General features: G+C 40.0%; 3 protein-coding genes across 6 annotated transcripts in view; 2 read left to right on the top strand and 1 right to left on the bottom strand.

Moving 5' to 3' along the window:
- LOC110044223 (uncharacterized) overlaps nucleotides 1-833 on the top strand; it is a 12,222-nt gene extending 11,389 nt beyond the window's left edge. For all 4 annotated transcript variants that reach the window (XM_020749737.2, XM_089293293.1, XM_089293291.1 and 1 more), the window contains one exon: nucleotides 1-833. This exon is cut by the window's left edge and continues 1,079 nt beyond it. The gene's annotated coding sequence lies outside the window, so the exon portion shown is untranslated.
- Nucleotides 834-3,555: 2,722 nt separating this feature from the next.
- On the bottom strand, nucleotides 3,556-14,314 carry LOC110044249 (uncharacterized). Its single transcript, XM_020749772.2, has 4 exons — nucleotides 13,673-14,314; nucleotides 12,572-12,873; nucleotides 5,982-6,096; nucleotides 3,556-4,532 (listed from the first exon to the last, which is right to left on the bottom strand). The coding sequence occupies exons 1-4, from the start codon at nucleotides 13,968-13,970 to the stop codon at nucleotides 4,345-4,347; spliced, it is 903 nt and encodes a 300-aa protein (XP_020605431.1). The 5' UTR covers nucleotides 13,971-14,314; the 3' UTR covers nucleotides 3,556-4,344.
- LOC149108809 (uncharacterized) lies at nucleotides 7,211-9,174 on the top strand. The gene has a single exon (XM_089293359.1). It carries the CDS (start codon nucleotides 7,822-7,824, stop codon nucleotides 8,548-8,550), a length of 729 nt encoding a protein of 242 aa, XP_089149485.1. The 5' UTR covers nucleotides 7,211-7,821; the 3' UTR covers nucleotides 8,551-9,174.
- Nucleotides 14,315-17,375: the final 3,061 nt, after the last annotated feature.

The raw sequence follows: 17,375 nt of genomic DNA, 5'->3' as shown, positions 1-17,375 counted from the left end.
TGCACTGAGATCTGGCACATCTACAGTGAAAGTGCCAGTGCAAAAACTGGAAGAAGTAAACGAACGTGCTCTCCGATTTGTTGTCAATGAAAAACAAACGCACTACCAAGAATTACAAGCCATTCTTACTAGCTTCTAGGGTTGCGCCTCGCATGGGTAACTTTATTTTCCCGTTCGCGCAATTCCTATTGGTCCTTTTCTTCTTTTAATTATATTGTAATTTTGTGACCAATAAAGTTGATAGACTAGACTAGACTACTCAATAAGATAGGCTTACCTTTATTGACTAGTCAAAGACTCCAAAAAATAGTTAGTACGGTTCTTAAAGCTATTAAAAACGATCATGCTCCTAAAAGCATAAAAAAAAAGTTACTAGATTTTAGAAGCACTAAATACGATCTGAGGGAAAATGACATTCTAAAACTGCCTAAGATCAACACCAAAACCTGCGGACTGAAATCGTGGCGTTACGTAGCGCCAACGCTGTGGAATTCACGCAGAACGATTAGAACTTTTAAGGCCTTCAAAAACAGTGTTTAAAAGACAATTGTTCTTCTGACTTACTAGAAATTATTTTTTGTCTTTTTGATTGTATATATGATTATCGTTTTTACTTCCTAGCATAATATGGAATCATTCTAGACTGTATTTCATTATACTGACTTGGCTTTTTCGAAAAGTTTTTACCCATGTATTATGATATTTACTTTTAATTTTAAGTTATCGTTATATGGAACACCTGTAAAGTAGCTGTTGTGTCCTTTTATCCTGTAATGACACACTAGAAAAAGCTGAGTGTATTACACAATAAACTTGAATTATATTGTATTAAATTATGTTGTATCTATCATTATGATATAGATAGGACCCTGTGTGCGCTCTGATTGGTCAAAAAACCACGCTTTATCAGAGTATAAAACATAGAAAAAGCGTTTTTCATTGTTTTTCGCCTATATCATAAGGCAAATAAAGAAGCCCAAGCCGTGTATTAAACTATGATGAAACACTCCGGACCTTTGAGGACCTTCGAGAAATCTACATCTACATCTACATCTACATTTATTTAGTTGATAAAGTCCCGCAAGACATCACATCAACTGTACCAAACATAAATGCACATATGCATAAGCTAAAAAGGATAATTAAAAAATATGGAAATGTAGGAAACACTCGCCTGCGGCCCGTGTTTTCTACATTTCCCTGTTTCTCAAATGACCGTGTGTTTTATCACAGTGTAATACACGGCTAAGGCTTCTTTATTGATTAAATAAACTTGTATTGAATTTTTGAAAACAGCCCTAAGTAAAAACGCGCGCTGATTGGTTAAAAATCGTATTCCTATTAAGCAATTAGATTATGAACTCGAGATTTCTATTTAAACAATAGAGTTTTTCTGTCGAGGAAGTATCGGCTGATAGTTGCCTCGCGGAAATTTGATTTTCTCAAAACAAATACTTTTCCAAGAAGCGAAGCTTCGAGGGCAAATATGCTAGTTTTAAGAACATCAAATTTCCAAGGGGCAACAATCAGACCGATAGTTCCGAGACATAAAAACTCTATTGCCTTTATTATTCACCACTAAATTTTCTTCCGCGCGCCAATTCAAGCTTCATAGTGAATTATTTGCAACTTTTTTTTAGATGAAAGCCGTGAAAGCCAAATGTAAAATTTGAAAAAGAAAACAGACAAAAACCCACTTAATACAATTTAAATTGTTTATTTTCCTTAAGCCCGCTTGTGTAGACCTGTTTACAGCAACATTTTCGCGGATGAGTTCTATCTATCCGGGTATTTTCCTCGGACGGGCACTATGAGCTGATAGTGTCTCTCCGCAGATAAACACTATCGCGTCACGTGATGAATTTAAACCAATAAGAATCAGAGAAAATTTAGTGGTGAACTATCACGCATACAAATCGAGAGCAAATAATCTAATTGTTTTAGTATTAATCTACTAGTCGTTCAAAACTTTATCAAAATCTTCTTCAAAGACACTTACAAAATGCCAAGAAGCGTTCGTCATTTTGTTATCAAGGGAACACTGCTACGCTGCTCATTATCTATCACAGAATATAGGTGAGTAGTGCACCCAATCAGAGAACGGCATTCGTGATAGAACGCTAGTAGATTTATACTAAAACTCGATAGAAACACGGTACATATTTTCTATTTCTTAAATATTGTATCTACCAATATAATGTTAATACTGGTAGCACTTTCCGTTCTGCACAATTGGTAATGTAGGTTATATATCCTCACCTGAAACATTTTTAGTGATACCAACCTTTGCAGTTGTTTTCTGTATTCTTTGTTATTTGTTTATCTACATGTACCACTCTTAGCCTTGTACTAAGAGGCATTTTGAATTTCAGAGCTAATTTGTGGCCTTAAAAACGGAGTATCCGGATATTTTTGAATCCGCAACTTTATCTTTCCGGATACGCTTCCGTCCACACGCATCCGACGAATTCGGCAGCGAATCCGGATATTTTTTAATCCGCTCTCCAGAGTGGAAAAAAAATAAATCCGCAACGAATCCGATAACGTGTGGACGGTGAATCCGGATATTTTTTAATCCTATGACGTAGCAAAACCGTGTCCAGTCTCTTACCGAACAATAAACCAATATGGCGGCAAAACGTGTAGGCCTAGTTCCTCTAGAGTGAATCCGGATACCATCGGATGCGTGTGGACGGGCGAATGCGATTTGAATACGCTACGTGTGGACGGGGAAATTTTTGAATCCGGAAAGAAAAAGTTGCGGATTCAAAAATATCCGGATATGTGTTGATGGGGTCTTAGAGACGCTTGGAGCGAATCAATCAAAATCTCTCTCGCGCTAAACACTGTCCGCACGAATCTAAGATGGCGGCGATGGCGGAAAGATGTCCATGTAGTGTTTGCCTTTTTTCAAGCCTAGAATTGGCAGAGGTTATAAAACACGAATGCCAAACCGTCTGTGGTAAGTTGAATGACTGTTAACAAAATTAGGTTTTTAAGGGCCGTTTCAAAAGAGACCCTTGCCCTGTAACATAAAGTAACCGTTCAAATTCCCGCCATTTGTATTTTCCCCATAGGACTTGATAGGTAAAGGTAAAATCTGCATACGAGCCAAGTGGTCCATCAGGCCGGAGCTTATCTCGGGCTCTGTAGCATGAAGCGACTAGGAGTATTTCTACTCCCCCCTGGATGGGATGCTAGTCCATCGCAGGGTTACCCCCAGCATTAAATTCGCCGGTACTCATTTACATACCTGGGTGGAGAGAGGCATTGTGAGAGTAAAGTATCTTGTCCAAGAACACAATACAATGTCTCAAGCCAGGACTCGAACCCGGACCGCTCGATCCGGAGACGAGCGCACTAACCATGAGACCACCGCGCCTCCCCATAGGACTTTATAGCAGCAACATTAATGGCAGCAGTGACGAAACGCAGAGGAATTTTCTTTGTGTTCACAATCTCTCGGCATTATCTCCATCTTGCGCAAAAAAACATGGTACACGGACGTCACGCAGATGTACCGCTCACAAGAGACCAGAATGTAGTATCTAAATATCAAATGAATATCTAAAATTGTATTTATTCAGCCTTCAAACGTAACATATCAAGAATCGAAATCTAGTTTGATCCTGCTTCACAAATTGCCTGCTAGGAAGTTTCCAGCTCTTTATTAACTTCTCTTGAGAAATAACCGTTCAAAAAATTATCCATCGTGGCATATATTGTGAACTTTTTCTCGCCTATATCGCACAGCTTTCGGTGACCGCTGACCGAAGACTTGCAGGCCCTGGCAAAGAGGTTGCTTTTTCAGATAAACGTTATTACATTATAAAGCAAACGGACGTCGATAGTGAGCTGATTAAAGTTTTCGATGTTGTTATGCCAACTTCGAACTATTTAAAAGGCTTTCCTTTACACCTAAAATTTGGACCATTTGGTTTGGAATAGATAAAAAAGTCGGGTTAGAACATTAACTTAAATTGCAAAGAAAGAAACCCCTTCAAGGTGGGTTTCTTGCCTTCTTTCTCCTCAGTGAGATGATAAAAGTCATGTAACTGGGTGTGTACAGTTTGATCGGAAAATGTCATACATACATTAATTTCCCACTCCATTACTCTAAATGAAAGGCGCTTTTCATGATTCCCTTGTGCACAACATCTTTGAAGATGTTATGACTCGAAACTGTCTCAGTTTTAGAAGACTACTTTGGCAGACTCTCAAAGAAATAAAGTTTCATAACGTAACATACATTAAAAAATACAATATTTAGAGAGGAAGCCACGTTACCCTTAACTGGTTTTCATGCAGTTCGTTTAATTATCCTGGTTGCTCGCACTCACTAGTTTAGGCATGAAAAGCAACAATAAGAACAATGACAACAACAACAACAACAACAGCAACAAAAATAGGCAACCAATTTCTTCGCCAACAAGGAGTGCCGTCACTAAATGCAACTTGGTGTGGTACTGCACCATCATAATTGTAGCTTTTGCTCATTGTATTTGCCTGGTAGTCAGCAACTGGATTTGTGGCTAAAAGTCAAAGCAGAAAACATGATAATGTAATTCACACTTCACTGAGAGAACCTCATTAGGATATGAAATTAAACGAGACACTTAGGACGGAAACCTATAGAATAACCATGTTTTCGGTCAGGGTATTTTGCGATTGTTTGAATACATCAATAAGCTATTTTCGATATATTAACATTCGAACTTGGCTACGAAGCTTGGGGAACAAACAAATCAATTATTCATCCCTCAACCTCCCTACGATTTCTTTTGTTTTACTTCCCCAAGCCTCGGAGCGAAGTTAGAATTGCAATATGTCGAAAATGGCCCATTCCATAGCACTTTACACTGAAAACTGTTTAAATTTGCAAAAGGATACAGCTAAATTTGAAGCAAGGCAATCTCGAGTTCTTTCATAACCTCATTTTAAACTGTTTTTGTACAACCAGATTTAAAAGCAATTTTAGGAACACAAGGAAATCAGGATGTTCACGCTACTATGTCCAGCTGCATTGTAATTGGAGGGGGGGGGGGAGGGGCTCTTCATGGTACTATCAGGGGTGCTCGCCGTACTTAAAAAGGGTAAAAGATCGTAGCTTGTTACCGCTTAGGGAAGCATCTTAGTAGTTAGTTCACTGGTACTGGTATTATGTTACCACTGCAGGCTGTATTTCACTAATGCATAAGCCTGCGCACAGGCATAGCTATAAGCAAGCGAGAAAAGCGCAGCATAAGCATAACTACCGCATACACAAGCGAAGGATCAACAGGATTCTCGATACCGGCTCATTCTCATCAAGTAAACGTGTGGCTCTAGGGACGAGAATGGATAACAGCCCTCCTCAATTGTCAAACAACATGGCAGAGTCCGCCACGTTGTTTACGATGCATTCGCAGAGATCTGGGCAAAACTAAGTTATAATTTGCTGACTGTCTTATACTTATGCTTTGTGCTTATGTCATCGCACAGCCGTTCTCAATGCGACATAATTACCGGCATAGAGATTAGGAGGACGAAAAATGTTTATTCTCCTTTTGCTTATGCGTATGCTTACATGTAGTTATTGACGAAAAACAATTAAGGTGTTTTTTTTTTCTATCAAGGAAAGTACGGAACGTCCCATTTGCAGAAATGTCTGAACACTTTTGTCCCTGATTGAGGCTGTCAAGAAAACATTTTTTAATTGACGGACAGTTTCACTGCGATAAAAGATACTACATTGGTGTAACTTTGGAGTGAAAATGAACTCGAAACTGGCACCACAAAAGAGCTCTTGCATGTCGGAGTTCCCCCGGAATTGCTTATCTAATATCTAGCAGCTGCTTTCTTTCCTTCCCAACAATTTAAAACGCAGTCGTGGCACTTGGCTACTTTCCGCGTCTATCCTTACAGTTCCGACTACACTCTTCACATACAAAAAAAGAAAAAAAAAAAATGAGGTTTATTTGATTAAAGACATAATCTGTTACCTCCATAACTAGGGTTCGTGTGACCCTCTTTCGGCTGCTCTCTGACGGATCTTGACCGAGAGTCACTGTCATATTTCGGCCGTGAGTTCCCCGTGGCATCGACGTTCTTCACTGTCTACAAAGTAGATTAAACTTTGTTAGGATTTATGGAGGCCCGTTCTGGTCAAAATTGTAGTAATAAAATTGCCCCACAAGTCAGTTTTTTCAGTCAACGTTTTACTTTTTATGAGCTTGCTGTGTATTTTCATCGGCGGTACAAATTTCTTTTTCGAGGTGGTTGCTTATTTTTTTTTTAGCAGCCTGAATTATTTTAATTTAGTCAGGTTAAATTTTTTGTGGGTACTACGAATGAATTTTTTCACTCGTAATGCAAATTATTTTTGACTGGTACTGCGAATTATTTTTTACTTGTGGTACTGAGAATTATTTTTTCATTGGCGCTGACAATTATTTTTCAAGGTATCGTGAATTTATTATTTGGCCTACAATACATTGCGGACTTGCGATTTGAGGGGGACTGGCTCGAGTACTTTCCCGCTCGATTTCTTCGCGCCATCTTTGAGGTTTCATCTTTTAATTGTATTGAAAATATTTGGAGATGGATAAATCTGTTCAACGGCAGATACGTGAGATAGCCAATAATGCTATAACAGAAATCAGTCGAATTTCTCAGCTAGTGAACTCCACTCATACTGCGGCAGCAAGTAATCAGCGAAGTTCTTCCTCTTCGAGTCCATTATCTTCTGGTTCTGCTTCTAGTGCCCTTCCGTCAGGATCAGAATCGGGATCTTCTTCTAGAAGTTCAGGAAGTTTGGTAAGTGAACTGCACCGAAGATTCCCGAGTATGCAAGGAACAACTCATCGTAGTTCTGCTCCTACTTCGAGCGGTAGAGGCCGCTCTAATTCGACACAAAGGGTTGGCCGTCCATCGAATGAGTTTGCCATCAAAGACATTATTATTGTGGGTTTACAGTGTGAAAAAACACCAACAACTCGCCAGGAAAAGGTCAGTCTCCAGCGTAGAAATCGTGTTATAAGTGGATTTACAATTGACAAAGGGTGGAATGAAAAAACCCTTTACAATAAAGTGAAAGCACAGTTTCCAGAGGAATGCAAATACATTGAGTTCGAATTCGTGAAGAATATCTCTGGAGTGCTAGTGAAACCGACATTGGCTTCAGGGGTGAGGATCAATGGAAACATTTTGCTGAAAAGCATTGCTTCCACAGGTGCTGTGTATGTGCGTTTACTGGTCGAAGATGACCCTGATGAGGTGGACAGTGGTATTCAAAGGAGTATGGATGATTTCATGTCAGAAGTAAATCAAGAGAGCATCATCGTACAAGATGAGGTGCAATCTATGAACTGTGAAGGGCCAAATACAAATAGACATAAGGAAGAGGAACATGCAGAGGAACAGGCACATGCAGTCGAATCTGCAGATGATGAAGAGCGAGATAGTGGAGAACAACATGCAGCCATAACTGTAGATGATCAAGAGGGAGGCAATGGAGAACAACATGTAGTACAACCTGCGGCTAATAAGGAACAGCCTGTAGATAATGGAGAGCCTCTCAGTGAGGCTGACTATTTGAGAATCATTGATAACATTACTGTCAATATTATTGATGAATGTAAGGGATTTCAAAATCCAGTTGCCATCCTGAAGAAAGCCCAAGAACACATTTTAGATGGAAGGTAGTTGGACATAGTTGACCCTTCAACAGAACTAAAAGGAAAGACCAACTTTATAATAATAGATAGGGACCATGTTTTTCAAGATGCATTAGCTGAAGTAGCATTAATTGACAACTTAAGGCTGCCACTTGAGGTAAATTTTATGGGAGAGGGAGCTCAGGACTTGGGGGGACCTAGAAAAGAGTTTTTCAGGTTAGTCCTCAAAGAAATCAAAGAAAAATTGTTTGACAGTGGACTCATCCAGGACTTTGCAGAACGTTACTATACATCTGGTATAATAATGGGATTAAGTGTTCTACAGAATGGGAAAATTCCCAGCTTTCTGTCTGAGGAACAACTTCAAGAACTTATTGATGATCCATCTGAGCATTCCCCCTGCATTGTCAACCTACGAAATGGTTTACGTAAAGTTGGAGTCCTGCAACTGATGGCAAAGCTTCCTTTGTTTTTATACCTTTTCAGGCCCTCTTCTAGCAAACTCAATGTGAGGAATCTTGTCCATTTGTTGGAACCAAAGTTTGCAGAGGAGGGTTCCAATACTAAGAGGTATGAAAAAGAAGTATATGCCGCATTTTACAAATACGTGAAAGAAGTTGCTTCAGGGAGAAGGGTTACTGGATCCACCACCCTAACCCTTAATCACATTTTGCAATTTGTTTGTGGCGCAGATGAGGAGCCAGCATTGGGGTTTTCCATTTCCCCGCAGATCAGATTTGTATCCAGCAGTGGGAGCTTCCTCCCTACTTCAAACACTTGCACTAATACATTGCATCTCCCATCTCCAAGCAGCACAGTCAGTCTTCCTTCAGATGACATACTCTTTAATCTGTATGACTATGCTTTTGGTAGCACATACTTTGGAATTATTTAACAGATTCCAATAATGTTATTGTAGAGTTAAGCATTATTATATCTGTTACCAAAAGGCTCTTTTCAGAAATGAGGATTACAAGTTTGAATTGAAACTTATGCTTTGTCAAGAGTTAATTTATAGAAAGGTGACAGTTTGTTTTGAAGGTTTTTACATTACAACAACTTGAACCTTGAAGTCAAGTTCGATTGAAAGAAGTCTGTCCCTTGAACATGATGTTGTTAATCACAAATGTTTCAGTGGCCATGTTAAACAATGATAATATTATTCATGACAACATCAGGCCATGTTGAGTTTGAACAGTTTTCAGTTAACTGACAGAAAATGGTTTTCAATCTAGGATATTCCTGCTTCAATCTAGGATATTCCTCATTCTTGGGTTTCCATTTTAACAACTTAGCTTTTGCAACTGGTTGGGTTTAGTAATGGTGCTTTGCATCAGTTTTGTATGTATTCAAGTGAGATCTCTAAATAGTGTTTTCTCCAGCCTTATTGATACATGTACCTCAACACTTTAGTGACAGCTATGGGAAGAGGTAGCAAAAGTTTACTTTCATACCCGGTATTTGTTACTTAACTTTGTCATTACTTTCCTTTAATAAAATGTTTATGTTATCAACCCAAGTATCATTTTTCTCTTTTTTCAGGGAAATTCTTTATATGGGAGAAATACCCACTCTTAGTACGGGGAATAGGCTATAGAACTCAGGCTGATGAACTGTAAAATGTTTTCCTGAATGGTTTCAATTCTCATATTGTGATGGTGTTCACTACTTTAGTTCATTGGTGTGGGTTTTGTTTGTGGCAAACAAGCAAACAAAAGAATCAGAAAGAAGATAAAAGAGGCAACTGTGTAACAACTTATCCAGGTCATTACCACTCTTAATGTTAATGAAAAATGAAAGTGGGAGCTATTGAGTGCACTTTGAATGAAGAACTACAGACCTGTCATTAGAAAACATGGAATGGTGACTGTAAAATGGGTACAAAAGCCAAGTTGTTTTGAGGGGAGGTGGAGGGTGTGGGTGTTAACAAGATGATTTTTTAATCTTTCAAAGTAGGTTTTCTATTGTGACTCTTATACATCTGACTTCTCCCTCTGTTCATCATGGGATACAATTTTGCAAAGTGTCCCAAGGACACAAAATGACTGTTTTGTAATAACCTGACTCAGTGCACTTAGGGTAATGCACTTTACCTTCTCTAAGGTCTAGTCAAAATCTAGGTTGAGTTCAAATCTTTCCTCCAAAAAGCAGCAACAAACGGAGTTTTTTATTATTTGACACAGAAATCTTAGTTTTCAAAATCGCAAGCAGACATAAAAGCTCACATCAACAGGGTTTTCCATCAGTGACTTTTATTCTTAAGTTTCTTCCTCGTTGAAAAGGAATAATGTCATGAGCTCGGCACTATTAAGGTAATTGTTCCGACCTTGATTATGGTCATTTTGAAAGGGATCTGGCAGTTGCATCCTTTGCTCTTCTGTGAGCACAAAGGTTGGTGGATCAATCTGTACCTGGTAGTCTTCATCGCTCACTGTAACTGATTCATCAGCGTCAACACCATACTGTTCCATTTCATCTACAGTAAGTGCAGTGTGTTGAGAATTCATGTTTTGCAGCATGCCACTCGTCCACAGCTGGAGAGGGGACATATTATGCTCTGTTGACACTGGCCTTTGATTCATTTGATCAACAAATTCTTCAAGAGATTTATTGATTCTTGGTAAGTAAATGTAATGAAGACAAAACAGATGCAGTTCATTTAAAGGGTCAAGAATACCAGTTTTTTCCATTTCGTCAAATAACTTTGCATAAAAACACAGGACGCCAGCATAAACATCCCTGTGAGCTCTTTCTACCCGGCAATTGTGAACAGATGATCCTGTGATAATACTTCCCCTGTCTAAGCCTCTTCTTTCCAACATGAACTGGGCAACAAGAACATTCTCCATCCCATAATCACATCTTGCTCTTGATGGCAACCCATAGGTTTTTGTGCTCTCCTCAAAAAGTCTTAATACAGTCTCAGCTTTGTTATTGTCACAACACCTGCAATGGGTAATCAAACGTGAAAATCCATCTATACAAACATGGACTATAAGTTTCCATCGGATAAGCTTGTGGGCCGAGTCAAAGTGCCACAGCGAGTTGGGTGTTGGAACATTATACTTTCGACGATAAATTACCAACCGCCACCTTAAAGCAGTGCCTACAGGGTCTAACCGTCGTAAACAGTTGCTCACCCTCCAGCGTTGAACTCGCAACCCTCTACTCCTCAAGGCTCCAATAAATCGTCTCCTACCAATATTTGGTGTGAGAAATCCACCATTGCTGACATTTGTATCAGCTACAGTTATTTCTTTGTAGATTTGATCTAACTCATCATCAGATATGTCTGAATATTGTTCAAAATTATCACTTATACCTAACACCCTTCGTCTTCTTTGAAGCGTTGATACACTTATGTGAAGCAACTGGGCTATTTTTTCCCATGAAAAATGTATAGAACGCAAATATTCTATTTGTTCTTTCGTTATGTTCAAGGCCAGTCTTCCAGGTCCTTGACCCTCCATCCTTGGACTTGGTTGAGGATAAAATGAAACAGAATTCTCTGCACTTGATGCAGTAGTTTCACAAGACACGAGAAGTCTTTGAAGAGATTGCACATTGCTCTTCAAACGACGCACATGTTCAAGAAGGGGATCGCTCATTTGGGAAGTCATGTCATGCTCAATAAGGGTTAGAGTTGTGTACGAGTCTTGCAGCCGCTGCGTAGTCTCTTCTATTAAATCTTCGGTCCAGAAAACCTCATCACTTGCGCACACACTAACGACTCCTTTCAAATTTTGTAAGAAAAGGTGAAAACCTCTTTCGTTTCTTTCTCTGACAATGTTTCGCCTTGGCATTCTTTTGGATAGCACTCGCACAATTTTCAAAATGGCCGCCTAGTAAGTCAAAACACTCGAGCCAGTCCCCCTCAATCGCAAGCCCGCAATGTATTGTAGGCCAAATAATAAATTCACGATACCTTGAAAAATAATTGTCAGCGCCAATGAAAAAATAATTCTCAGTACCACAAGTAAAAAATAATTCGCAGTACCAGTCAAAAATAATTTGCAGTACGAGTGAAAAAATTCATTCGTAGTACCCACAAAAAATTTGACCTGACTAAATTAAAATAATTCAGGCTGCTAAAAAAAATAAGCAAACACCTCGAAAAAGAAATTTGTACCGCCGATGAAAATACACAGCAAACTCATAAAAAGTAAAACATTGACTGAAAAAACTGACTTGTGGGGCAATTTTATTACTACAATTTTGACCAGAACGGGCCACCATAAGGATTCGCCTAATTCCTTCCGACCTACTCACTCCTTCTTCTCTTCTCAGTGTTCCCTCTAAATGTAAGTTCGATCATTGATGGTTTGTTTTGTTATAATAAAGGCAATTGGCAAAAGACAAAAAACTACAGCTTTTGTTCTCTTTTCCAGCGACTGTGTTTGTCTTTTGCAAAATAGTACTAAAGTAAGCGCTCCCTTTAAGAACCTAGTAATTAAGACTATAGGCTAACATTTTGACATTTGAACCCGTTGAGCCTAAAATTTGAAGTAGGTTGTCATTTAGAATATATGTTGAGGTGTATTGATAATAAAGAACCTGAATTAGATCAGACGATCTAGAGAAGGATATATATACAGTATTTCCTAATTAAAATCTACATACAGGTTGTCTTATACTTTAGGTGTAACTAGATGTTTCCACTAAATAAGGAAAGACAATTCATTTGCATATGCAATACCAGTTCAAAACCATGACAAAGCCTAATTTCTCGGTAGACAAATCAAAAAACACTTTTTAGGCTAACTTGGAAAAATTTAGGTTCTTATTTGTAGGTGGGTGTGTACTGTAACCAAACATGATCAGTAAAAACAATTCAGTAATCAGTTGAATAAATTAAATAATCTACGTTCCGGCTAGAAAGTGAAGTAGTTATTAGAAAATAGTCTGGTATTCCTTACCTCTCGTGATGTGATTATAGGTTCTTCGGTTTTAGCCTGTAAGGGTACTGGTTTTAGTTTTGGCTGATATTCGAACTTCTGCCCTTTCTTGCTTGGATCAAAGTAATGCAGCAGCGCTTCCTCGTGGATCTCTCGGTGTTGTTTGTTCCAAGAAAAGATGAAACTTTTTCTTCCATCAAGGTATTCCTCATTGAACTGTGAAGCCACTTTCCTTCGAGCCCAACGCGAGATCACAGTACGTTCCTCTTCCTCTTTATCTCTGTAGTGATCGTCTCCACCAATCACTATTAACACCCTGCCATCTGGATAAGAAAAATAAGATGTAGATTCAGTAATTCATAACGAATGACGGTTTAAAAATGGTTTTTAAACATTCAAAGAAAAACTTCGCGCGGCGAGGGAGGGAAAAAAATACTGTATGTAATGCTACAAAAAGCGATATTATTTCTCAGAAAAGTAAATATTCATCAATCCCTCGACCTTGATATGATGTATCCTTTATGTTGTTGTCAGTTCTTAATCCCTTGATCCTCGTACCCAAGAGATAGCTAAGGTATTGAAATCGTTTGTCAAATGCCATTCAAAGAATAAAAACCCCTTCTTGATCTGACAACGGTTCTTTGAAGCAGAATAGAAGAAGTGTTTTTCAAGCAAAGGAGTTCGTGTTGAATAACGATTTATGTACGTTTACATGCGCCATTATCTACTGCCAGCGCCCTTTCCCGTACATCACTTTGCAATGTAAATCAACAACGAGAAATTGTCTCACCACGTTCTGCATTTCACGATAAAGAAAGAACCAGCACACAGATCCTCACCAAAAAACACGAAAATAACTCAAACATTACCCCCGAAACAGCTTCCGCTTAGGACGAATAACAATCGATCCGCATTGTGATAAATTTCGAAAGCGAAAGTCTTCGACTCGGTCTTACAGTTCCGTTTTAATTCGTCTCTTTCGGTCTTTTCTTGAAGGAATACCAAAAAAAAATCTCTAACTTGAAACGTTTTGCCACATTTTGTCAATTCTCGAGTGCTGAGTAGTTCTCGTTTGGGGAAGATTTCGACTTCTTATACTTCCCAAACTTCCGCTCCGCTCACCTGTAGCCTGCAACAATGCTCTGTAGATCTTTGTGTAACCAATACCAGCGTTGTCTTCGTTGATTGAGAGACGGGATTCCTCCGCATGGACGACAAAAATTGCAAAATCCATCCCTACCTGAGGAAGAATGGTTTCGCAAAACTTTGGCATTTCATTCACACCAAAATAGCGCTTGTCTGTTGAGAACGCAAAGCCATGTTTCTCTTGCACTCCTATTAAAAATCTTTCCACCGCATCCAGCTTATAAGTGCCATCACAATTAAAAAGGCCAACTCTCTGACTCAACTGATTCGCCATGTTATGCGATTGCTGTGAAAAATGCCCTATTGCTTCGAAGCGCTTTCCGAGAAACCTCGATTCGTGACGTTGTTTACAACAAAATTAGTCACGCAACGTTAACCCATATACCATGGATCTTTTAACGGTGATAAAATTCTGCATCAAGATTAGCCATCTTAATGGGAAGACAAAGAGTGTCAGAAGCTAAGCTATTTTTATGGGAGTCCAATGGTAAGTAAGTTTCTTAAAAATTGAAGTCTGAAGAATTTATGAATCGGCGTCGACAAAATCGGGATCGGACCGGACTGGATCACGGATCGGATCACGGATTGGATCACAGAAAAAACAAAACAAAACAAAACAACAAAGTTTTAAAGAAAAAAAAATTCAAAACAAAAATCAAATCGCTTATAAGATAATAATAAATAAAAAATAAAAGTGGAAAACTAAAATATGCTAAATGAACACAAGAAATGTTGCGTTACAAGCCAAAATAAAGTCTGCGAGACATAATGGATGGCGAGGGCCTCGAGCTGCCGATGGATCAAGGTCGTTTTCTGTCGCCAGTCAATCTGGAAAAAGGCCAAATTATGTCCTGATGGATGATGGTGGGAAAGTCGAATGCGAGTGTCCTCACTGGAAAGCAACTAAGACTGCTCTCATGCCCTGAACGTTACCGAAAAGGAAGACGAGTTCGCTATCTACCTTACCTGGTATGGTAAGCTAAAGTTTGCCAAAAAGCGGAATTTGACCAGCGCTGCCAACTTAATTGTGAAGAAATCAACCCTCGGGAACAAAGGGAAGCGCCCAAAAAGGCAACGATCAGGTAAACCACTATCCACTACTCTCTCAGAAAACACCAACCCGCAAGTATAAACTTAAATGGCTAAAGGACACCAAGGCCTTTAAGTGCTACAGCTGCAACTCTGCCATTCGAGTCCTAGGCGGAATTCCCGATCTGCCAAATGATTTAATTGCGTCCTCTCATGAGTATAAGTCGTTCATTTCGGGCCCACGCATTACGCATTAAACTGTAATGAACAGGCAGATGTAGTTATATTTGAACGTTAGCTGGCTCGAAGCTTGCGTGAACCTCCCATGCTCGCTTTTGAAATTGTTGTTAATATCAGTAGCTAATTCTTGGCTACATTTACGTGTCATATGTGAGCGTTACAGTTGGCGTTACAATTAATGAGAAAACTTACGTACGAAAGTTCAAGGACATGACTTGCTTTAAAGGAGTTACGTCACGGTTCGCGCATCTTGAAAAAAATTAGCCTAGTTTTTTCAAGTTCGTCATTTGCAGTCCTTGTTAATCTTTGCCATCCTTAACGATCGTCATTCCGTTTTGATTTGTTCTTTCGTGTTTAAGTGTTTTCTACACTAGAACACGATCATTTCAAGGTTTTATTCTATTTAAAGCACGGGGTGGGGGGTGGGGGGGGGGGACACTGTCATATATGGGCTATACAGGTATGTGCCGCTGTGAAGGGTATGGTTTTCAAGCAGTTTACTCTAGGATAGGATATATAAATCAGAGCGTTTGGGTCTAGAATAGGGTATAATATTTCACAAAACTGACTGGTTGGTTGAAGATTTTATCTAAACTAAGGAAACCAAGAATTGCCAGTCAAAATATAAAAAAAAATCAAATCGGCAAGTTTAAATTTACGCAAATCAGCCTCAACAGTGACGATAGATGGGGGGATTTGGGGAGTTTACTCTAGTATAGGGTAGCAAAATTCAACTGAACTAGCTCTGGTATAGGCTAAGGGTTCCAGGGTCCCAGCGGCACATCCCCACCCAGATTTTCCCAAAGTACCCCCCCCCCCCGTGCAGGCTACTGCTTCTGGTGTTGCTGTTACTGCTGCTGCTGCTACTACTTCTACTACTACTATCAATGCCACCACTGCCACCACTGCCACCACTGCCACCACTGCCACCACTGCCACCACTGCCACCACTGCCACCACTGCCACCACTGCCACCACTGCCACCACTGCCACCACTGCCACCACTGCCACCACTGCCACCACTGCCACCACTGCCACCACTGCCACCACTGCCACCACTGCCACCACTGCCACCACTGCCACCACTGCCACCACTGCCACCACTGCCACCACTGCCACCACTGCCACCACTGCCACCACTGCCACCACTGCCACCACTGCCACCACTGCCACCACTGCCACCACTGCCACCACTGCCACCACTGCCACCACTGCCACCACTGCCACCACTGCCACCACTGCCACCACTGCCACCACTGCCACCACTGCCACCACTGCCACCACTGCCACCACTGCCACCACTGCCACCACTGCCACCACTGCCACCACTGCCACCACTGCCACCACTGCCACCACTGCCACCACTGCCACCACTGCCACCACTGCCACCACTGTTACTACTACTACTACTAGTACTACTACTAATACTACTGCTACTATTGCTACTACTACTGCTGCTACTGCTACTACTGCTGCTGCTACTGCTGCTACTGCTGCTACTACATAGGCACGCAAGACGTGCAAGAGTTAGTTTTTTGGTGTGAATTAAAAGCCCTACAACATAGGCACACAAAGCGTGCAAGAGTTATTTTTTGTGTGTGAATTAAAAGACCCTGGATGTAGTTCGATTTAACTTCGATCGACCAACAAAATTGACTTTGTTCACGGAAAGCTTCACTGCCCGTGCATTCCCATTTGCGCTAGAGTCACCGGCCTTTGAGGTCGTGTTGTAGAGTCTTGTGCAATATATGCAAATACTTCATGTGCCTTGCACACTTTTCAACTAGGATACGGTGGGGCACGATCGGTTAATGTAGCAGTGCTTCATTTAATTTGACAATGCCTATTGTCTGCATTGGAAATTTGCTTAATAGTAGACAGCGAAAGTCCTTATCTCATAATTATGCCATAGTTTTAACATCCGTATTGTACTTAACTTTTAGAGGGCCACTGGTTTGTTAGTATTTTTATACTATTTTAGTGCTACCCTCTTTAAATAAAGTCTTTACTTACTTACTCACTTACTTATGTAGTGAAAGAAGAACGGAGTCTGACGATAAAAGTCTAGTCTGTTATTATTCGATCAAGGCTTATCGGGGTTACTTTGGATTCGGCCAACGTAAACATTTTTGGATCTGTTTTGTGATTGAATTTAAACTACTGGACTTCTCCTGGCCTAAATTCTATAAGATGGTCTGGTTAATTTACAACTAGGACTTTCAATTGTCAATTTTCCCTCAGAAGGATTTTATCATCTACATATTGCCATTCGCAATTTTCCATCCGCATTTTGTTATCCGCATTTTATCATCCGCATTTCATCATCCGCACAGACCGCATTTTATCATCTGCATTTTATCATCCGCATTTTTCCATCCGCCATCCGCCGCCATCCGGTCCTCGTTTTACA

This window comes from Orbicella faveolata, unplaced genomic scaffold (assembly GCF_042242905.1).
Source record: "Orbicella faveolata isolate gen_17 unplaced genomic scaffold, um_ofav_v1 contig_25, whole genome shotgun sequence".
Lineage (NCBI taxonomy): Eukaryota > Metazoa > Cnidaria > Anthozoa > Scleractinia > Merulinidae > Orbicella > Orbicella faveolata.
The sequence above is the reverse complement of the archived record's forward strand: the minus strand, read 5'-3'. Positions and strand labels throughout refer to the sequence as shown.